General features: G+C 42.1%; 1 protein-coding gene across 8 annotated transcripts in view; it reads left to right on the top strand.

Annotated features, from left to right (window-relative positions):
- MASP1 (mannan binding lectin serine peptidase 1) overlaps positions 1-23,711 on the top strand; it is a 76,095-nt gene that overhangs the window by 7,059 nt on the left and 45,325 nt on the right. For all 8 annotated transcript variants that reach the window (XM_017549575.2, XM_017549574.2, XM_037746086.1 and 5 more), the window contains exon 3: positions 22,335-22,512. In XM_017549575.2, coding sequence (XP_017405064.1) covers positions 22,335-22,512 — 178 coding nt within the window. The remainder of the gene's footprint in view (positions 1-22,334; positions 22,513-23,711) is intronic.

Genomic DNA, 23,711 nt, shown 5'->3' with positions numbered 1-23,711 from the left:
GATTCTAATGGACCTTGAATGTCAAGCCCAAGGAGTTTGCATTTTATTAGCAAAAGGCATGGGTAGGGAGGGAGGGTCACTGTCAGAAGTAGATGCAAAAAGTAAATATGAGGGAAGAGCAGGATCACATCTAAACAACATAGCCTGGAATTTAGAGGTATGTTGTCTAAATCCCCCCAAAATATTCCATGGGTAGAAAGCTGTTCTCCTTTTAAAGTGAGGCTGAAAAAGGTCAGAATATTTCTAAGGGATCAGGTTTATTGCAGTTACATCTAGTTAAAAAAGATGTGGAGACCAAAGAGCCTACCTTCTAAGCTCTCCAGCTTCCTGGAACAGGTTCTTATCAAACAACTCTAGAGTATTTAGATATTTTTAGCATTTTAGTATTTTTAGTGTTTTAGCAATTTATATATACTCATTATTCCATAGCCAGTAATTTAACATGAATTAACTTTGTATTAGTCAGAATATTTGGTAAATAGCAGAGAAGTGAGTTTACAAGGTACTTTTACAATTATAATCTCATTCAAGCTTTAAAACAATTTTGAGACAGGAGCAATGACCCCATTTCACGGGTAAAAAAAAATAAACCCAGGAAGGTTAAGCAACTCATTCAAGGTTGTACATCTGGTAAGTGACGGATTAAGATCTCAAACCCATGCCTTGTCTTTTTGAATCACAAGCTCTTTTGTCTACACCAAAAACTCCCAGGCTATTCTCCACCAAGCCTAGGATACAGCAGGGGCATACAAAGGCACTGTGCTTCCACTCATTTTATATGTAGGGTGTTGTCATTGTATATGTTGAGTCTGTCTGCAATGTCCCATTTACAGTAGGTCTCTGCATCTAAAAATTTTCAAAAATTGGTGTTCCATGGCAGGGTTTTTTAAACCTCAGCACTACTGATATTTTGAGCTAGATAATTTGCTGAGAAAAGCTGTCTTGAGCATTGTGGGATTTTTAGCAGTATCCCTAGCTTCTTCCCTAACCAGGTGCCAGTAGCAACTCTCCCGGCCCCACCAGTTATGGCATCATAAATGTAACAAGACGTTGTTCTATGTCCCAGAACCACTGCTGTATGGAATGATGCCCTCTTAGAATGCCCTGTGCTAGGGAGAGTGGAAATACCAGGACACAAAAGACCTGGTCCCTTAAACAGAAAGATGAGCCTTGAAAATAGTCATTGCACAAGATAGAACAGAGATGGTAATAAAAGACTAACTGATAAAGAATGAGAAAAGATTAAACCGTTACTCTAAGAGATGATGTGGATTGGTACTCTAGATGCAATTTCTATACATTCATTAAAAATAAAACCAGTGTCTCAGGGTTGCAAGGATCAACCCGGGGGTATTCACTGAGGACATGAGTATGTATCATCCTAAACCGAACTTTCTGACAAAAAGGTCAGTTATGCCTTCCAGGATAAGAGTGTTATCCAGAGTTAAACTCCAGGATAAGTCAGATTATCGGATGAGTGCTTAGGTTAAATGGAATCTCTTAGCCCATTCCCCCAACTAATGTTGGTCATAAAGTTGTGGCATTCTTTAATATTTTGGTTGAAGAGTGGTCTTAACCAGAAGAAAAATTACCAAACATTGGTTCAATATGACAATGAGTTCTCTGGATTTAGATAAGGCTAGATATAAACTTTCTAACCATATTTTCCTCCACTTTCAAACACGTCAACCATCTAGAAATGTTGTCAGTGCAAATAGCTTTTATTGGTACTGAGGCTCAAGATCACAGAAATTATAGAACTTTTTTTCTCGGTAGTGATGACTTCTTCTCATAATTTGCCCCCTCTTCTCCCCAAGATTTGACTCTTAACTTCATATACATTGAGCAATTCTTTCTCTTAAGTTTGATTCTTTTTCAGACAAAAGACAATTTAACCTTCTTAGGACTCCTTTATCAAGATGATAAACACACAAGAGAGGATTTAACTCATTTGTTTGCTCCAAATAAGTGGAGTCTCCCAGCAAGGCAGACGAAGAAGCTGACATAAAGCAGAAATTTATTAATGGGAAAAAAGTGATGATGCTTTTCAAGAGCAATAATAAAATCTGAAAACCTCTTCTAACACTGAATTAAAGACATTGGAATATATTTCTATCTAAAGCTTGGCTTTCTTGGCTAGAGAATATTCTAGAAATTGGTGGATGGTTTCTATCTAGAATGATGAGGCTCCTTTCCGAAACCACAAGTAGATGGGCATGGGCCCTTTGGAAGGTGCAGCATGGCCCTGGCCTTTTACATGGAATTCAGGAAATGCCTTTTCTAATCCCAGATCTGTCACTAATTCCCCAAATGATATGGAGTGGAGAAGAATATTATTTTACAGCACCCTCTCTGCTCCAAAATTAGATGGATAAACTCTGGGCATAACAGGGAAGTAGTCTACTTGAGGCAACTTATGGACTGAGCTGTCTACCTGAAGTGCCCTACAGTCCTTGCATCTGTGAGGTGGGACATTTTTCCGGTTCCTATGAAAGCAGAGATTAACACGGTGGCAGCGGGAAGTGAGATTTCTCCACTTGCTCTTGCACAGCTGACTCTCTTCCAGAATGCCATCCTAATGTCAGCCTTAGCCTCCTGCACAGGTTCCAACATCCATGGGGCACCAGCAGGCCTCCCCCTGCAGAACACTGCATGCTGCTTGGCTGACTGCTGGTGCTCACGTGGAGACCACCCTGTGCCCCTGCCTACACACCCAGTGAGTGGCTCTCCTAGAGTTGAGAACTCACAGAATGTCAGGCTGCAGGGGCCCTCTGGGGACGCATCTCATTTTCAGTTGTGGTTTTCAAATATATTCTTCCCAGTAAACATTTTCTCCTAGAAAATCTTCAGTGAGGCCCAATATAGAGAAGAGACAGAAGTGAGCTGCTCTAGCTGAAGGTGGCTCTGCTTGCTCATCATCCTCTTTGGTTACCTTGAAACCCCTTGAGGGACTATGGCTTGACTCTTGCTGCTCTGGCCACGTTCCCATTGGACAGAAGAGGAGGTCAGAGTTCAGAGAGAGGATGAGCAGTCTGCCTCTAAAATCCCAAACCCAGAAGTATTCCACACTTAGGTGAAACCCATTGGCTTTGTCTAATTGCCTACCCAACGCTAGCCCCTAGAATACATGCTTTTTCTGGCTATAAATGGAAGAGAGGTTCTTCCCTTTACATCTAAATAAAAGCACAAATATGCCATGTGGCCCCCAAGTAAGTCCATATTCCTCTCCAAAATTATATTTTTTCCTCTGTTCAATGAGAGGGTGGAATGAGGTGATCCCCAAGGTTCTTTCAATTCTGGAATTATAATCCCAAGCCGCCTCACCAGACCTTCCAAGATAACCCCAGCAAACCCTCATTATCATAGTCAGGATTAACACCAAAACACAGAAATTGTATGTTTACAGCAGCTGCATCTCAACGTCACATAGCTGCAAGCGCACCAGTAAGAGCCTGAAGCCTGCTGGGGATGCCTTGGTGGCATATCATCTGGACAGAACTGGTAAACATATAATGCCAACACTGTCCTTTACCAAGCAACTTCAAATATCACTGACTTTCCTTTGGCGGGATAAAACTCCCTGTTTTGAGGCATTTTTGCTCTGGGACTAAATTCCCCTTCCGGGCTTATATAGGAGTGGGCTTAATAAACCTTCCAACTCACAGGAATATTTTCCAGCTCAGCCCAACACAAACTGCCCTTCCCACCCAGGCCCATCAGGGCAATGATGATGCAACTGCTGATACAGCACATCAGTAGCCTGAAGAAAGCAGGACCCCCAAGTCTGTGGTCCGGATATTCACATTTATCAAAATCCCTCTCCTGCCTGATTTCCCACAGTTCTTGGTCTTCAAGGCTCATGCACATCTGCACAACAGCATCTGCTTCCTTGGAATGTGGCTGCAATGTTTAGATTCCTGTAGTGCATGGATGAGGCATACAAATCAGGGCTGGTTAATGTTGCAGGCAAGAGGCAAAGCACAGATACTGGTCAGGGAGTCAGCCAGCCTGGGCTCTGGGTGTCATTCCATACTCACTAACCTTGGGCGAATGACTGCACCTAGAAGGAACTCTGTTTCCTCCTCTATCAAATACAAATGATTAAACCAGATGGTCTCTAAAGTCCACTTTGCCTTGATATTCTGTGCATCTAAGACCTTAGAAATTATGATCCAGGCTGGGCGCGGTGGCTCACGCCTGTAATCCTAGCACTTTGGGAGGCCAAGGTGGGTGGATCACCTGAGATCAGGGGTTTGAAACAAGCCTAGCCAACATGACAAAACCCCATCTCTACTAAAACTACAAAAATTAGCTGGACATAGTGATACACACCTGTAATCCCAGCTACTAGGAAGGCTGAGGCAGGAGAATAGCTTGAACCTGGGAGGCCAAGGTTGCAGTGAGCCGAGATTGTGCCACTGCACTCTAGCCTGGGCAACAAGAGCAAAACTCCATCTAAATAAATAAATAATCAATAAATCATGATCCAACTCCATGATCATTATGTTCCAATGGCCCAGAGAAGGGCCATTCATTGGTCAACATCATGCTTGTATCAGAATTTACATCTTAAGATTCTTAGTCTTTTCTTCTGTTTATTTAACAGAATAAAAAACAGTGAAGCCCCATCTTGTGAATGACTAGGTTTTTATGTTGTAATATGAGACAAATATTGGTCTATAGTCAAACTTACCCTTAAAAATCCCTTAAATATTGTAAAGAATTATCTTTTAGATGTCCAAAAGAGAATTTTTTTTCCAGAAATGCAAGAAATTAAAGTTCCTTTGGTTGAGCACCAGATGAAGTCGCCATTTTATACTTACAAAGAAACCACGAAGCTATGGTTATGGACAGAGTTTAGATAGTTAGAAACCAGGACTGCCAAGAGAGCAGCAGATTACACATTCCATTTTCAAGTTCATTTCATGGCATCTATTCACTGTAAAAAGAAGCAAGGATCACCTGCATTTGGATTGTACTCTCTTTCTTTTTTTCTCTTTTTGTTGCCATATGTAATATTTCAATGGCATCTGTTATGTCTTTATATAATACAATGCCACTGTTCTCCTTTTAACCCTATATACTTGATGTATTCAATATTTCTTCCATCCTTTCCACTGTAGGTTCCTTAGTTCCAATTCTTATTCCTCTCAATGAGTCTACTGCAGTAACTTTCTATATGTCTACCAAATGTCAGCCTCTCCCCATCTAGCCTACCTTCTATGAGTATCCAGAGGATCTTCTTCGAACATAGCTTTGATTTTGCTACTCTAAAAATCTTTCAACGGCTCCCCATTGTTTGTGGAATGAAGCATAATAATCCTAGTGAAAATCTACCATAAGCTGGACACTATGCCAAAGGCTGGGTCTGCAAAGATCAGAAAAAGGAATTCTTCACAGTAAAACAAAATGTAAAGTCCTCAAGGAATTCATGGTTCCATAGAATATGATGAAACCTGTGTGTAATTAATAAAGCCAGAGAAAGTAACACAAGGGGTATCAGTCAGTATATAAGCTTGGGAGTGGTCATTTTTAGATGGCCAGGGAAGGCTTTGGAAATAGTTGATGTTTGAGATTAGTCTTAAGGAGTAAACAAGAATTTGGCAGTGCAGCTCCCTAAGTAGGACTTCTTAGCAGAGCTACCATCAGAGCAGGGAGGATGAAGAGGAGGGGAATGCTGTAAAACTGAGAATAATCAGTGTTGGCATGTTTTGGGGAGATGTAAAGCCCAGAAAGATTATCTGAGGGTGAACTGAGAAATGGTCAGTGAATTTGGGTTTAAGCAGGTGCACCAAAGTCACAAACAAGTGGTCAAAGTTTGAATTAATTTCACAGATGGATTTTGTCGGCCAGCCTAATATTGTTAGCTTATACTATGTTTTGAGTGGGAGAAAGAGAAGGAGAATTATGGCAACATAAAATTTCTGATCTCATACAACAACCCGTGTTTCCAAATTTCTAAGAATATTAGAAAATCTGGCAATTCTGGCAGCTTCCTGCCTTCCAAGAATCAGTCAGCACCAGGAAGAGGTGGCCGTGTGGGTAGGGTCCCCACCATTCCCTATAGCTCCCCCATGCTAATACTTTCTGGCCTCTTAATGGCACCATTGTTTCTCCTACATTAAAGAAAGTGAACTATTTTTCCCCAGTGTCTCTATCAAAAGTAGGAAAGTTGATAGTTCCCAAGAAAGATACATATATCAGGAAAAAATTCTTTGCAGAGTGAAGAATATCCTTCTGTATTTAACAGCCAAAGCGTATTTCTGTCAAAAGAATTCAAAGCAGCTTGTTTCACTCATTTATGTTTTCTGCCTGATGTCTTTTAGCATTTGAGTCTAGGACCTCCAATTAGAAGCTGTAATGAGGCAGAGGGGTGGGGCAGTGGAGTTCAGGGATGTGACACAGTCAGAGGTATGCTTAAGGAAGGTCAACCTGGAGCCATGGGAGGGATGTCAAGGACTGGTCAAGTCAAAAGAAACTGGAGCTGCTGAATGAGGCCATTTAGGTGGCTGTGCTAAACAGATTGGATATGACTATGTTGAGTGTAGTATGTTTCAAGGAAGCCCACAGGCCTCCTGGACAGCTATGGAAGAGCAGGTAGGATGTGCAGAGGTAAACCCCACAGGAACTGGCTGCATGTGGGAGAGGAAAAGGAGGAATCAGAGGCTTTAAGCCCCAGTTATGACAACATGTTAGCTACTTACCCAGAAATGGAGATCCAGAACATGATGTGTAGATTTAGAAAGATACAGAGTGCACTGAAGTGCATTGACTTTTGAATACAGCTGAAAATGCTGGTCTAAATTTTGAGACAGAGTTATAAGAATGGGTGTGGAAAGGGCACAGAAATGATGGTGGAGAGAGGGTTAACACATTGAGAATTAAATTCTGTCTCTGCCACCGTCTGAGTGAGGAACCTTGGCAAACGAAGCTCCTTGATCTCCTTCAGCATTGGTTTCGTCATCTGTTGAAAGGAAGAGTTCCTAATGAATACACTGTCTTCCTCACAGATTGTGGGAGGGTTTGAATGGCAGGTGGTCTAAGCGGAATCACAGATGTGCTCAGCGGTTGGGAGCTCAGACTTTGGAGTCATTCAGACCCAGGGTCAAGTCTTGTCTCCACTTCCTACGGGAGCAGTTGCTTAACCTCGCTATGATTTTCTTCTCCATTTGTAAAACGGAGATAATAATGATGCTTATTTCATGGGCTTACTGTGAATGCCACATGAAGTAAATGCTTTAATGACAAGTGTCCAACACATCTCTAATTAGCTCATAAATTCTATAATAATGGGAATGAAGGCAATGGTATGAGTAATATACGGTCTGCCTGGGATCACCAGATGCTCACTGAATGTCAGTTTTCTTGTCAACCCCGACCCTACCACTGATTGGCTGTGTATGACTTTGCTAATGTTACTCAGCTTTCTCTGGCAATTTATGAAAAAGTGCTTCCAAAGCACAATTCAAAAGCAGGAGGTTATTTATTTCTCCTTTGTATTTACCTTGTAGAAACACAAATAACAGTAATCTATTAACTCATTTGATTCTCATGGTATAGGAAGAACAGGGATTATTGCACCTAATTTACAGAAAAAAAAAAAAAAAAAAAACCTGGGTGACAAAATAATTTGTACAGCAAACCCTCATTACTCAAGTTTACCCGTATAACCAACCTACACATGTACCTCTGAACTTAAATTAAAAGTTTAAAAAAATGCCCTTATCCCTCTTGCACCTTATCCCTGTAGACACAGATATGGGTGAAGTAGGAGATGCATGACCGCTGGAATGCACACACTGATTTTCTGGTGGTGAGAGCTAGGGAGAGAGTTCCTGAGACCCCAGAAAGTATGAGGGTGGGGAGATACCTTGCAGTCTTCCCCAGGAAGGAAAACACTCCGATGCATGAAGAGCCTTGCCTTTAACTAACTGCCTGGCCTGCCATCCCCTGCCAGATAATTATCACTAGGGCTTGATTTCCATTCTTGTTAATCTCACCAAGAAGTTTAACAGAGGCCCGGCGCGGTGGCTCACGCCTGTAATCCCAGCACTTTGGGAGGCCGAGGTGGGCGGATCACGAGGTCAAGAGATCCAGACCATCCTGGCCATGATGAAACCCCGTCTCTACTAAAAATACAAAAATTGGCCGGGTGTGGTGGCGCGCGCCTGTAGTCCCAGCTACTCGGGAGCCTGAGGCGGAAGAATCGCTTGAACCCAGGAGGCGGAGATTGCAGTGAGCCGAGATTGCGCCACTGCACTACAACCTGGCGACAGAGAAANAAAAAAAAAAAAAAAAGGAAACAGGTAGAAGTAAATTTGTTCAAGTCTCTGCTGGAAAGTCAGGTCTGAATCCCCAGTCTTCTTACTCCCCATGGGTCTGTCTCTCCACGGAGCCTTTCTCAGAATAGGCTTTATCGTGGAAGGGGCCCTGTTATGTTTCCTGGACATGAATTATTCCTAAAGCAACACTCTGCTTGTCAAGATAATTTCATAAAATTTAGTAAAACAGAAAGTTTGAGAGTCCCTATATTGTCTAGATTATATTAAATAACTTTCTCTTTCATCCTTTGAGAGAAAAAATGTTTTTTAAAAATAATAGAAAATGAGTCTGAACTACAGTGAATCGGCAAGTGCTTGTGGTGCATAATTTCTAATGATGAGCTCAAGCTCATCACCCCCTAGATCGTCAGCCCCATGAGTTCAGGGCCTATGTCTGTGTTTTCTCCAGGAGAAAGCACAGTCCTGGGCAGAACAGGAAAAGGTACATGCCTCCTGGCAGTGGAAAGGGCTCTGGCCTGGAAAACAGCTGCTGACTCCTGCTGAGAGCGTGGGCAAGTCACCTCTTCATTCAAGGCCTCAGTTTCCTCATCTGCCAGATGAGGGAACTGAACCAGCTGGCCTCTCCAAACCCTTCCAGTTCTGATGGTCTGTGACTCCCAGTCCAATGCCCCTCCCCTCAGGCCACACTGGGTCAGTCTTCATCCTTCTGTGTAATTGAGAGGTAAGTCGCTCCCAAGGAGGACTCTGACCCCTAAGCTCCTCATTTCTGTGCAATGCTTTGTGTTTACTTAGAACATGCCCTCGACCTTCCTTCCGGCTGAACTCACTTCTACTGCAGTAACTACTCTTATCCTCTGGGAGTGGACCGGGGGCCTTGGCCCCAGAAGGAAATGAGAAATGGGTAAACATTTCTCATGAATTTCAATTGTAGTCTCCAGCAGAATTCTCCTACTCCGGAGACACCAGGTCCCAAACACCAATTCCAGCCGATTCAAAATAATTAGGAAATGAAAATGAGCTTGCTTCAGGAAAGTGTAATGAAAGCTCATTTTATGCAGAAAGTGCAAACAGCACAGGCTTCAGGGTGATGGAAAACAAAAGAAAGTTCCCTGCGCTGAGGCAGAGAATGTGGGTGAGTGTGAGGCAGGAATGTCCCAGGTGTGGGTGCACATGGGGTGCACATCTCTGTGCTTGTGTGTATTACAGGTTACTCTTGAAAACACCTTGGTGAAGAGCAGTGCCTGAATTTACTTTGATATGTTTACAGAGGAAAAAGGCAAGGAAGGAGAGGCATTCATTTATTCAACAAATATTCATCTAGTGCCTACAGTTTATTAGAGCTTAGGGTACAGCAGTAATTAGAACAAAGAGAAATCTCCAAAGTGAGGCTTACATTGCACTGGGATAAACAGACAATAAACACTAAGCATAATACATAACTAATTTATGTAGTAAGTAATCAGTTTATAGGCAAAGAAATAAAATAGAGCAGGGCAAAGGGGCTCTGCATGAGTTGAGATGGGGGCTCTGATTTTTTTGAGACGGAGTGTCACTCTGTCACCCAGGCTGGAGTACAGTGGCACAATCTCGGCTCATTGAGACCTCTGCCTCCCATGTTCAAATGCTTCTCCTGCCTCAGACTCCTGAGTAGCTGAGATTACAGGCACACGCCGCCAAGCCCTACTAATTTTTTTTGTATTTGTAGTAGAGACAGGGTTTCACCATGTTGGTCAAGCTGGTCTCGAACTCCTGATCTCATGATCCACCCACCTCCCAAAGTGCTGGGATTACAGGTGTGAGCCACCACGTCCAGCCGCAGGGGCTCTGATTTAAATATGACGCTCAGGGTGGACTTCATTGAGAGAGTGACATTTGAGCAAAGACTTGAAGCAGGTAAGAAGGTTAGCTATGTGGCTTTCTTGGTGGTAGTGGGGGTACCCTGGGGGGCATTTCAGCCAGAGGGAACATCCAGTGCCCTCGGGTGGAAAGTGCCCGGTGTGTTTGAAGAACAGCAAGGATGGCAGCGTAGCTGGAGGGCAGGAACGCGTGATGAAGACAGAAAGGTACAGGGGAAGCAGGATGGGAGACTGGGAAGCAGGGTTCCTGCTAAATGCTGCCAGGCAATGGCAGCCTTTACAAGCTGCTTTCATGCCCCGAATCTCATTTGACCTGATGCTCAGAGGACAGTATTAATGCCCACTTCTTACGTTTGTGAAAACTGAGGCCTGGAGACAGGGGTATGAGTGCTAACAATCAGACTGGGGGGCGGGGACAGGGAATGGGGGAAAAGAGATGTCCATCATTCAACATTCAGATGTCACAGACACAGAGAGCCCTCAGAGCATAGACCATAGAACAATCACATAATTAAGAAGTCATCAGTTTTCATAGAAATGGTTTTCATCAAACTGGTTTCTAATAGAATTTATTTAATTGTAAGTTTATGAAACTTAATGATGGCTGGATTTAACAACAGGGTAGCAAAATCCCTGGAAAGCTGACAGCTGGCTCTTACAAACTGGTGTGAGCTTCGGGCTTCGCACACCGCTGCCTGGGGAGGTTTAAGTGACCCCTGAGGTATGAGTGGCGGACCTGTGACGAGAGCCTACGTCGCTGGTCCTTATTCCAGCGCTCTTGTAGGACTTCTGTGCAAAGATTTGAGGATCTAAGTTTAGCCTGGGTCAGCACAAGGTCCTGGGCAGTGTCACAGGAACACAGCGGCTCATAACTCTTGAAACTCTGCTGGAAGACACTGGTGCCAGGCAGCCTCTTCTGTCCACTCAGCACCAGCCTCAGCACTACCTTCACCCCCGTCCCGGCTTTGACACACCTGGATCCGGGCAGCTTCTGCTGCAGAAGAACACAACAACCCTTTGTTTTTCCCATCCTTGGGCTATTTTCCTGTACTGAACTGTTTGGGGCCCAGCCTCCAAGTTGCTGAAGGGATTTGCATGTGAATGAGCTCTGCTCTGAAGTCCCAGAAGGGGTGAGGTGGGGGAGTCTGAGCCATTCTCAGGCCAAAGAGAGTGTCAATCCTCCCTGGCTCTCCCTCCCAGACACAATTCCCAGACTCTTCCCTCCCACCCCACCCCCAGCCCAGCTCCCTCTGAGACATTGGGCACTGTTGGTTTCCCACCTGCGGGATGCCCGCTTCCCAGGCTCTTGGCAGGACCCCTCCCCTGCCAGCTCTTTCTTCTCCCTCTGCTCATGCTGCCCTTTTCTGTCCAGAGCCCTCCCGAGAATGGGCAGTCCTTCCTGGCAGCAGTGGGATTCTTGGACTCTTAGGACCTGCCAGCTGTTTCTCTGGCCCCCACCAGTTGTTTCTCAGACCCCCACATTCTTTATGGTGCCAAGTATTTGCATGTACACAATGGGGCTCACCCAGCTCTATCAGGAGGTTTTCACCCTGATTCACAAGTAAGAACACCATCCTGAGAGGAGCAGGGTACCTGGGCCCCAGTACTGGCTCTGCCATTGACTAGCTCTGAACAAGTCTGTTCCTCCACCTGAGAAAAAGGACAAATACAGACTTAATGTCTTCTGATGTTCTTTTCAGTGCTCTCCTTTGCTCTGGCAGGTGGCTGATCAGCTGTGTGATTCCAATTATTGAGCCAAACCTGGATATTAGAACATCTGGATGTTGTCTCAGGCCTGGCACTCATAGGCTATGTGGACTTGGGAGAGTCATGTCACCTCCCTGGACTCAGAATTGCCTCCCTGAAGTGCATTCACTACATGAATGCCATTAGGAGCAAATGAAATAGAAAAGGTAAACATGCCCTGTCAGCTGGAAAGTTCCACATAGAGCAAAGAATTATTATCATCATTATTTTTATGACTTTTTTTTCTGATGGAGTACAGAGAGTTTAAGTAATTTTTCCAACATCTAATTATTGGAGAAGATCATGTATGATATAATAAATTCCTCTTCAAAGGCTTTAGCCTATAAATTGTTAAGTACAATGAGTTCTGAGATCCTCTCCAAAGAACTAATGTGTCAGCATGTTCAGCTACCCTGTTCTTTGTTCTTTGTTTTAAAGTTTAACTTCCTAGTTCTCTTCACCCTTTTACCCCTAGTTTTAGTAAACAACTTTCCCACCAGTTCTAAGCAGTAGTTCACATCTATTCCTCTGGTAACCTGCTTTGATCTGAGTCACATTTAGTTACCTCTTCCATAACCATCCTTCCCACCAAACTGCTCACCCCACCACTCTGGCTCGTACCCCTGCCCCCTTTAAAATAGCCAATTGGAATAAGCCTAGACTGTGCAGTCCAACCCTAGCCAATAGGGGAATAACACAGCAATAGGGGCTTCCTGTGTCAGGGATAAGAACCCCTTCCCCTCCCCTGTTTGAGTGTGCTTTCGCCATTGCCCCATCTGTGAGACGCACCCTTCTATAGAAGTAAATTGCCCTGCTGAGAAAATGTATATTTGAGTGCTACTTCTTTTGTGGCACTGAAAATTTAAATATAGCAATCATATAAAAATGAGGTGGCCCAATAAGTAAGAGGTTGCGTCCTAATGAAACAGAAAATCTGCCAAATTGAAAACAATTCACAATTTGACTCATTCTTGAGAAGTTAAAAAGGGGCAGAGATGTTCTTATCGCAAACTTTCCTAAACATCTAAGATCTATCTGTCTTCTCTTTTTCTCTCTCTCTCTCCCTTTCCTTTCCTTTCGGTCTTCATGAACTCTGGACTAAGAAACTCTTCTGTCTCGCCTTAGCCATCCAGTTATACCCACCTGCTCACTCCTTGGACTTCACAATTACAAAACTGTTTCCTGATATGTGACCCTCCCTGTTATACACTGCCACATGTGAGGTTTTATTTTTCTGAGTTTCTTGATGTTTTCTCAGAATTTTACTTTTCACCTTGTTTGTTTATGAAGCAAAGATCTCTTTTTCAACTCTCTTGGAACCCAAGGGCTAGAATAATGAGAGGGGGTGACAGAGTGCTGAAGAGTCTCCCCACCATGTCCTTAGATGAAGGGAAGACTCGGAGAACGAGGGTGACAGCAGATGAGGGACCCTGCACTTCCAGTCTGGTTCAGTTGCCCCTCCTGTGTGCTCCCTTTGTTTTTTGACTTGAACGAACTGATTTTACACCATGAGGTGGAAGCTAGAGGGAAGCAGCTTTGAGCTCAAGTTTCTTTTTTAATGTAAAAAGGGAGTAAAAAGAAAAATTACCTATAGCTCCACTAACCATCGCTAACAGTTACTTTAATTCCTTCTACTTTTTGTTTTCAATGCATACTTTCAACATAGGTATAATTATACCATATATACTATTTTTTCAGCTTTTTCACTTAATATTGCCTCCTAAGGATATTTCCATATTGCTGTAAATACTCCATTACTGTGATAATTAATGGTTGCCTATTTAGAAGTTCATACTAATTTAACTATTCCTCTAGAATAGGATATTTACAATATTGCTAATATTCTATTATTATATGACTTATATGAATATCTTTGTTTATAAAAAGTTTTTTCCACATTTGGAATATTTTCCCCTAGGTTTTATTCCCAGATATGGAGCCAAGAGATAACTTTTAAAGTCAAGGATAATTCAAAACAAGCTGTTCCATCTTGGAAGATACTGAGTTTCTCATTCCTGCAGCTGATAGTGAAAAGGTGGTATGATATTTGCTAAGGTGTGGTGAAAAGATGATAGGTTAGAGTAGGTGACTTTTGAGGCCCCAGGAACGCATGAGACCAAATCGCTTTCTTACTTCTTGTGATGGTTATCTATCGCTGTGTGATAAACCCCTCCAACGCTTAGTAGCTAAAGCAACATCCATTTTGTTTGCTCATGATTCTGTGATCAGGCCTTTGAGCTGGGCCCAATGAGATGGTCTTTTTGCTGGATTAGCCTGGAGTCATTCAAGCAGCTACAGTTGTTCAGAGATGTGTCTGAAGCTGGAAGGTCAAAGATGGCCTCAGTTACTTGTCTAGTGGCTGACGGTGAATGCCAGTGAACTGGTCTAGGGATTTTAATCAAACAGCTCATCTCTGCCCTATGTGGCTGCTGATTCTCCAGGAGGCTTCACAGCCCTCCTTCACACAGTTGACTTATGGCAGTATTTCACATGTGAAAGGGTCAAAGAAAAAAATTATTCAATGATACTTGTTAAAGTGTGGTAAGGCAGACTTTATTCAGGAGCAGGATGAAAAGTATAGGGACCACGGCAATGGGATTTTGCAGTAAGGTAGAGAAATTGGGCTCAATTTTAAGTATAGCATGGGCAAGTGGGGATTTGTAGTCAAGGAGCAGGGTGGAGGTCAGTGGATGCTAAATTACGAAGAGGAAACATCAGCAGTCGGGGGATTCTAGCTAAAATGACCTAACAGGATTCTTGCTGATAACAGGCCAAGATGATCAGACAGCACCTGGGGAATGGTGGAAGATGAGGCGCCCAATTCGATCTCTAGAGTGAAAAGATTTCAGGGGTAGGATGTTCTTGCTACAATGATTCAGCAGAGTTGTTTGCTAAAACTGGGTTTTACAAAGAAGCACACAGATGAGACTAGATTTTCAGAAGCCTGACTAAAGTTTACCCAAGCAAAGAATCTTTGTTAATAGCTACAAGGTCCCTTGAGGCCTAAGTTTGGAAATGGTATACAGCTTTTAACATATTGTATACTTGTTGTCAAAGCAAGTCCATCCAGTCCATGAGCAGCAAAGTTACATTGCAAAATGATCTGTGTGCAGAAATGGAAGAGATTATTGTGGGTAATGTTTGCAAACAATATACTATAATCTACCCTAGGGACAAAATAATTCACATCATTTGCCTATGCGAAATGCACTTTCATCCCTTCTCGCAAAGTTTTATCCCTTTAGCAGATCAGGCTTGAACTCCAGGACTTCATGATCTAAGTCAGGTCTAGAGGCAGATGACATACAAGGGTACAGCTCTTGAAGTATATATCCTCTTGATCTAGAGATCTCTGAACCCAAAAGAAAAGTTATTTGCTCTCCACGTGTCCAATATCTCCTTGTCTTGGTGAGAGGAGAATAAGATAACCACAATAGAATCTCCATCGAAAAATGGAAAAAATGGGAGGCATATAGCAATTACTGCTCCATAGTAATTCTGAAATTTAGCTAGGTACACATTGCCAACTCCAGATATCAAGAATGCTCCTTGATTAGAGCCCAGTTCTCCTTCCTGGGAGTGGTGAGAGTGGATCCCAGTCCGTTGTTCTCTGGAAGCGGTGAGAGTGGCTCTTGCTTCTGACCTTGACTCTGCCTCTGGGTTCTTAGCTTTGTCTTCTGAGATATTCTTTTCTTTCTATAAGATATAGCCTATGTTTGCAGCTGAGTAATCTGTTTGGCTCACTTTCTGTACATAGAAACCTGAAGCCCAGGGGGCTCTTTTCATTTTGAATTGCCACAGTCATTTCTAGTCCAAACCAATGTGGCTTCCTTAAAATCTTTTGGGGTCTCCCATGTAGCCGAATATAGTTCACGCTCCATTAGACAAAAACTTACCCACAGTTCTTTTCAAAATAGGCCTTCCTACTTTGGAGGCAATGTCAGGGTGCTATGGAACAGTGCTTTTAAGATTTTTAGATGCCTTGTGGTCTGGCTGATAGAGTACTAGGTACTGCCTTAAATCTTCTAGGTCTTAACAAATGGTTCTTACAGCCACATAACTGATTTGCTATTTACCCTGAAGACATTTTTGCTTTTATAATCTTTTTTTTTTTTTTTTTTTTTTTTTTTTTTTTCTTGAGACAGGATCTTACTCTGTAATTCAGGCTGGAGTGCAATGGCATGATCTTGGCTCACTGCAACTTCTGCCTCCTGGGTTCAAGCAATTCTTCTGCCTCAGCCTCCTGAGTAGCTGAGACTACAGGCACGTGCCACTATGCCAAGCTAATTTTTGTATTTTTAGTAGAGACAGGCTTTCACCATGTTAGCCAGGCTGGTCTCAAACTCCTGACCTCAGGATCCACCCACCTTGGCCTCCCAAAGTGCTGGGATTCCATACATGAGCAACCTGGCCTTAAAATACTTTACTAGTGGATAGGCTATTTTCCAACCCAGCTAGTTCTGGGCCTTCTCTATTTCCTCTAAGTCCTGCTCGCATATTGAAGACTTACTTCTTCCTGAAGTTTGTTGCCATATACAACTAGAAGCGCACACTGACACTTTCAACATGTGTGTAGAGCTCTCCTTTGCCAGCTATACAAGTTACTTACATACAGTTTTCTCTTTTCCTTCCTTCCTTCCTTCCTGTCCTTCTTTCTTCCTTTCTTCCTTCCTTTCTTTCTTTCCTTCCTTCCTTCCTTCCTTCCTTCCTTCCTTCCTTCCTTCCTTCCTTCCTTCCTTCTTTTTTCTCTTTTATTTTTGGACAGGGTCTCACTCTGTCCTCTGTTGCCCAGGCTGGAATGTAGTGGCATGATCATGGTTCACTGCAGCGTCAAACTCCCAAGCTCAAGTGATCCTTCTACCCCAGCCTCTAGGATAGCTGGGACTACAGGCACACACCATGCCACCACACCTGGCTTATTTTTGCATTTTTTGTAGAGACAGGGTCTTGCTATGTTGCCCAGGCTGGTCTTAAACTCTTGGGATCAAGTGATCCTCCCACCTCGCCTCCCAAATTGCTGGGATTATAGGTATGAGGCACCACACCTGGCCCATTACATACGTTTTTCTACCTTCTAAGTTGCCACAGACAAGTTTTGCCAACTGATTCACCCTGCATTACTCAAGTGGTGGTCTGTTTTAGACTCCTATAGCAGTCTCTTCCCTGTTTTTCTGGTATTTACCTGCTAGCTAATCCCAAAACTGGAGCCACATATTCTAGTTTTTCGTTACTGCAGCATTCTACTTCTGGTATCAATAACTATGTCAGTCAGACTTCAATCAGAAAAGCAAAGTCTTTATAAGTAACATGAGATAATGAATATTTATGGGTATTAGAACTCATGTAATTGTAGAAGGAGCTGGACAAGTGAAAGTTTAGAATGGGGAGTTAGAGGATCACAGAAAAGGTCATCAAGCAGTTCTCTTAAAGCCCAGGCATGGGTGAAAATGTTGGCATCTGCAAGGGAATCTGATAAGTCAATTCGATGTAAGAGACCAAAGTACAACCATGAAGGGGAGGCTCATGGAAAGAGGTCTCTGAAAAGCTGTTGGTTATAAGCAGCCACCACCTCTGTGGGTTCACCTGCAAGCATTTGGTGATGGGGTGGGCCGCTGTTGGTCCACAGAGCCAGTAGTTATAAAGAAGAGCTGGGTGCAGAGCAGAGGAACGTGAGAACAAATGAGGATGTATTGGACACATCTACACCTTTATTTCTCTGTATGTGATTACAAAACAACCTTCAGTGAGTAACGCCTATTGCCTTTCAAACTTGCACAAACTCTAATCTGGACAACTCTAATCTGGAATTATACAGAGAAAGAGTCTGGGGAACGTACCTCCCAGATTAACTAAACTGGCAACAGGGTAATCCAACATACCCTCTAAATGTCTGCCTAAATTAAGTCTGAAATGCTCCTCAAGGGCCCTGAGCAGATTTCAGGAAAGCTCCAGGAGATAGCTCGGGAACATTGGTAAACAAAGCCCTAAGGCATTTGGGTTATAAGATACCCTTTGTTTATTTGCCTAATGTCTTAAAGGATCACTGGCTACAGAATCAGGATGCTACAATTATGGACCTGGATCCACCCGTCACTAGATTCAATTATGAGATTCTTTCACCACTTACTAGATTAACCAGTCACCTTGCCTGATTTGTTCAAATTATCTGGGCTTCAATTTCCTCATCTACAAAAGGAAAGCAATCCCTCCTGGACTGCTTTCTCCATACGTTGCTTTGAGGAGCCAGTTGGTAGCCGTTAATGCATTTGTTAAGCTGATGCAATGAATTTATGGACATGCAGAGAGCAGCCATACGTAGCGAGAGTAGCTGTCCTTTTATAGAGTAGCTGTCCTTCCACAGAAATTTGCCCAACCCCTGCTGTACTCCCCTAGTTTTGCCTAAGAGGTTTGTGCTATTCCTGCTGAGGTAGAAAACTCATGGAAACCAAAGCCTCTTGGCTTCTTTTTTTTTAGATCTGCCTTCCCAGCTCTCTATCCTCCATCAGAAAGACCCCCTTTCTAATGCCAGGTAATGGGTAATGGGGAAGAGCAATTGGGACTTGAATATCCCAGGCCTTCACTATTTCCTCTGCCTACCTACTCTACGCACCCTCCTACCCTTCATCCATGATTTCTACCTGCCTAAATCCTATTCATGTTTTAGTCTTCAGTTCAAAGATTATTTTCTTCTTCCCAAATGTTTTCTGATTCCCTTTGGCTGGATGCAATCTTTTCCATTCCTTCAACCTCCAGGGCAGCCCATCTTTCATTGCACTTACCATACCCTGACAATACCCTAACACTTATACCTTTGAGTGCTTATCTTATTCTTCTACTAAATGTCACATTCCTGGAGGCAGAGAACTTGCTTATTGAGCTCAAGTAAATAACTTTTGGTATCCTTCACATTAAAGTGTAGACAGAACTTAGCACACACATATTTAGCAAATAGAATTGAAAGCAAACAAATTGAGGACATGCAGCCACATGTTGGTGTCCTAAATAACAATAGTCTGTAACGACATAGTTGTCCACAAGGAGAAATAGAAAAATGAAGAATTTATGACTCTTAGCCACATGGGTCTCTATTATTATGAATGTTTTGTCTTCACTTCATAAGCTCCCTCCATCATATTGACGTGATGACCTCCAAGATGGGACAGTCCAAATAGAAGCTAGGTCTCAATCCCTCTATACTCAGAGGTAAATGATCTTTATAGAACTCCATACCACATAGCAGAGGATGCAAATATTAACCAGGGCCAGTGACCCTTCTGTTTAGGTTATGACTGGAGCTATCACTGAGCCACATCCTCTCTAAGAGACAGTCCATGCACCCGAGATAAGGTTTCAAGACGCCTTTGAGTCAGGAAAGTTGTTTGGCTAAGTGTCTATGTCATAAGTCATGTACTCTCTGGGTTGGTGGGTTCTTTTCTCTCATCTCAGAATAGTTCCCAAAGGAGAATTGATATCAGAAAATGTGCATGTTATCTCTCCACCCTTGGGCAAGTCACTTCCCCTCTCTTGACCTCTGTTTCCTATAGAAGGAGACAGATTAAAATAGCTCATAAAGGTCTTGCCCAGCTCTGATATTTCAGGACGCTATTCTGAGCTGCAGGCTGAATTCCCAGGGCCCCAGGCTACTGGCCTTCTCTTCTCTGCTTCTGAAAGGATGTATGGCTCAGATTTTTTCAATGGGCCTCAGCTAGGGCATGCTTCCTGTTCTCTGGGATACTATGGCTCTGCAGATGATGACCATTTATTTGCCATTATGTAAAGGTCCTTCAGCCCAGATGTTACAAAGAGGGAGGCTGTTTATCACAAACCCTAATAGTATCTCCCTAATTCAAATGACCAGTGTGTTCCCTTGAAAATGTCCATGTCCCAGTCACTGTAGAACCCAAGAGGCTTTGGGGATGCCAAGTTACAGAAAGAAGACTGTATAGGTGGAGCTGTTAATGCCTAAGGCATGACTATTCATTATTAGCAAGTTCAAGTTTATCAGCAGGCAGTAATCTGTGTGTTAAAACTCTTGCTTACCATCTTCTGGTTGGTTTATATAATATATGAGTGTGATGATTTCTTAGAACTATGTTAGACTATGATGTTTACCATGTCAGAATTGGAAAGGAATCTAGAGCTCAGCTAGTTCAAACCCCTGTTTCTACAGGTATACAACTGAGAACTAGAAAGGAGATGAACCAAAATGCAGCATATGGTAGAGTCAGGAACAGGACCCAAAACCTCCGACTGCCAGGCTCCTATATATCATATTACTTCAAAGCAGAGGTCACCAAGATGGTGTACTCTAGTTCATGCAGTTACTCACAGAAGAATCCCTTTCCCAGGCCTTCATTCCAAATCTACTTAGCCTTTTTTTTATTAAGTTCTAGCAAGAGAAGTTTAACTGGTTTCTAATTCACAACATATTAAAAATAAGCAGACAGGAAAGTATAGTTAATAGGCTGATAAAAAGACAGTAAATAAAACACTATGTAATGAAGACTTCAAGAATTTCAAGGCTTTATAGTCTGGCAATGTTTAACACAGGTCAAGCAACATTACACAACTCCATATTCCCAAGATTATCACTTTCATGTAGTATCACAATGGTTGACATTCATAACAATGTCCCTGGATCACCAAGAAAGGGTTAGCATGTTTCATTTGAGAAAGTAAGTACTTCTTTACTTTTTTTTAAAAAAAAAAAAAAAGTGTTACACCAAAAAAGAAAACTTTTAATTATAGTTAGGTAAACCTTTGGCTACCTGGAAAACTGAGTCAGACAAATAACACAACAGCTGGGAGGTTCAAGGAAGTGACATTTCAGCTGTGTGCAGATAGGCACACTCTACAGTAACAAGACTGGTGTGAGTTCAGCTGGTATCCGCAGAGAAGAGGAATAAATAGCAAAGCCATGATCTCATCTTCTGTTTACACTTCAATTCCCAAAGTTAGTGATTAATTGTACTTGTGTTTTGTTGCCAGGGCAAATTGTTTTTCTTTAAAACTCCCACTTATTTTAAATAAATAAACCATTAGTTTCAAAACAGAAGTGTCAAATGTCAAGATATTTCTGACATGCTAAACTAATGAACAAAACAATGAATTCATTAGAAGCTACTAGAGATAGGCGGCCTTTGAGAACGTTTCTTTAATGATTTTGAAAGGCAGAAGGAATCGTTCTTAGTAAGAGATTTTTTTCATGCATCTTGGCTAAAATATCAGTCCAGAGATTGCAAACACAAATAAAACTTAAGAATTGGGTTAGGTATACGATAATAGAGTAGATACGTCAAGAACTCATACTTCAATAAATATACCAAAACTCCTGTCTCACATGAAATCAGCTTTAGGCCACCAGTTTCACATCTCTGCTGGATCTCTGAATTTGCACAGGGCCTCTGATTCTTCCAAAGAATGAATTTTTTTTCTTTTTGCATCCAAGTCTTAACACAAACGTGTACACACAGAGATACACACTCAAACTATTTTTGGATGATTCCAATAAATAGTTACTATATTAAGACTGCCTATTAAACGTTAGTTTTCATTACATGACTTTCCTGCTTAAAACTTTTCAGTGTCTTCCACTTACAGAATTAATGGCATTCAAGGTCAACCATAATTTACTTTCCACGTATCCTTCCAAGTACATCTCCTCCTGCAATCCCCACAGACTCCCTGGCTACTCACTGTTCATGGAATGAGGCTTGTACTTTCAGTTCTTATAAACAAATGTTTATTGGATAACTACTATGTGCCAGATCCTATTCCGTGCACTGAAGACACATCTATAAAAAAAAAATAAAGTTCTTCTCTCCTGTAGCTTATGTTCTAATGGGGATTACTCGCCTGCTTTGAGTGTTTATGCAGTGCTTCTGCTTGTATGAATGCACTTGTCACACTGTATAATACCTGCTTGTGTTGTGTTCCTCAATCTCAACACTGCTGTCCTGTGCACAGCGCTGTGTCCGGCTCATCTCTCGTCACCCCCATCTCATGCTTTGCTCAGCAGTAGGCACATACTAGATACTCAGTGAATGACTTGTATATACAGTTTCCATTCTTTGGAAATGTGGTAAGTTCCTGTTGCACATAGAATCTTCCTGCAAGGTTATCTAACTTTTTAAAACTTTCACATTGAGTTATTTTTAATAAATAAGTCACTTGGTTATTGACAGGAAGAACAAATGTCAAGTTACATCTAATGGAACAAAATAAGATGAATGAAACTGATTAGATGTTCACATTGACTTAACCTGTAATGCTTGTTTTCTCAAGTTTCAGAATCTCTAATCTCCTTTCTTTGGGTTTCTCAGGCTGAGTGGCCTACCCTTGGGTGGCCCCTTCCTTTTCTTTCTGAAGATCAGGAAAGAAACTTAACTGATGAGAAGCTTATCAAACTGAGAAACTGCTCATCTTGTTCCCTTTCTCTTTGACTTCAAAGGTAGAAACTGAAGACCAGGTGTTGGCAACCTTCTGTGGCAGGGAGACCACAGACACAGAGCAGACTCCCGGCAAGGAGGTGGTCCTCTCTCCTGGTTCCTTCATGTCCATCACTTTCCGGTCAGATTTCTCCAATGAGGAGCGATTCACAGGCTTTGATGCCCACTACATGGCTGTGGGTAAGTTGGAGAACTGGTTCACCCTCAGGTCTCTCTCTCTCTCTCTCTCTCTCTCTCTGAAGATGAAAACTGCCATGTGCCTTCTTCTTTACATTGAAAATCTGTATATGCACTACATAGAGTCTACCATTAATGTCTTACTGCATTTGCTCTATCATGTGTCTATCCATCTATCTATCCTCTATCCATCCAGCAACTCATCTTTTACAAGGTGTTTTAAAGGAAATTGCAGACATCAGTACACTTCTTTCTAAATAATTCAGCATGCATATTATTTTGCTAGAGTTCAATATTTGTTCACAGTATTTTTTCTTTTAGTGTAAAATTGACATACAAAAAGCACAAAACTCATGTATACATTTGTTGAATTTTGAAAAATCTATTTGTGTGTAGCCCAAACCTCTAACAAGACATTGAACTTAACCACCAGCCCAGAGGGTTCCTTTTTGCCCCTGCCCAGTCAACCTCTGTTCCCACTTCCCTCAGAGGAAACAACTGTTTTGATTTTTTCTGCTACAGATTAGTTCTTGCCTCTTCTAAAACTTCATTTAAATGAACACACACAGAATATATTTCAGGGGTGAGGATTCTTTTACTCAGCATAATGTTTTTGAGATTCATTCATGTGTTGCATGCATCAGTAATTTGCTCCTTTTCCTAGCAGAGTAATTTTCCATTGTATGAATATACTAAAGTATGTTTACTCATTCTCTCATTGACGGCTACCTGGAATCTACCCATTTTTTGGCTCTCACTAATAAAGTTTTTACAAACCTTCTTGTACACGTCTTTTTGCAAACATATGTTTTCAATTCTATTGGATAAATATATAAGAGTAGAATTGCTGTGTCATAGGAGAGGTGTATGTTTAGTTTTATGAGACATTGCCAGACCTGTCCCAAAGCAAGTGTACCATTTTTTATCTGTCCACCAATGTATGAGAGCCCTGGCTGCTCCACATCTGCACCAACATTAGATGTTGTGGGTTTTTTAAAATTTTAACCACTCTGATGAGTATGTAGTTGTACTTCATTGTGGTTTAAATTGCATTCCCTTGATGACCAGCAGTGTTAGACATCTTTTCATGTGCTTCTTGGCCACTCATTTATCGCTTTTAGAGAAATGTAAATTCAAATGCCTAGTACAGGGCAGAAAGAAAAGAAGAGATAGCATGAGGTAGAAGTTAAGAGCACAAGCTG

Source organism: Cebus imitator, unplaced genomic scaffold (genome assembly GCF_001604975.1).
Source record: "Cebus imitator isolate Cc_AM_T3 unplaced genomic scaffold, Cebus_imitator-1.0 Scaffold220, whole genome shotgun sequence".
NCBI lineage: Eukaryota > Metazoa > Chordata > Mammalia > Primates > Cebidae > Cebus > Cebus imitator.
This window is presented reverse-complemented; position numbering and strand designations above follow the sequence as displayed.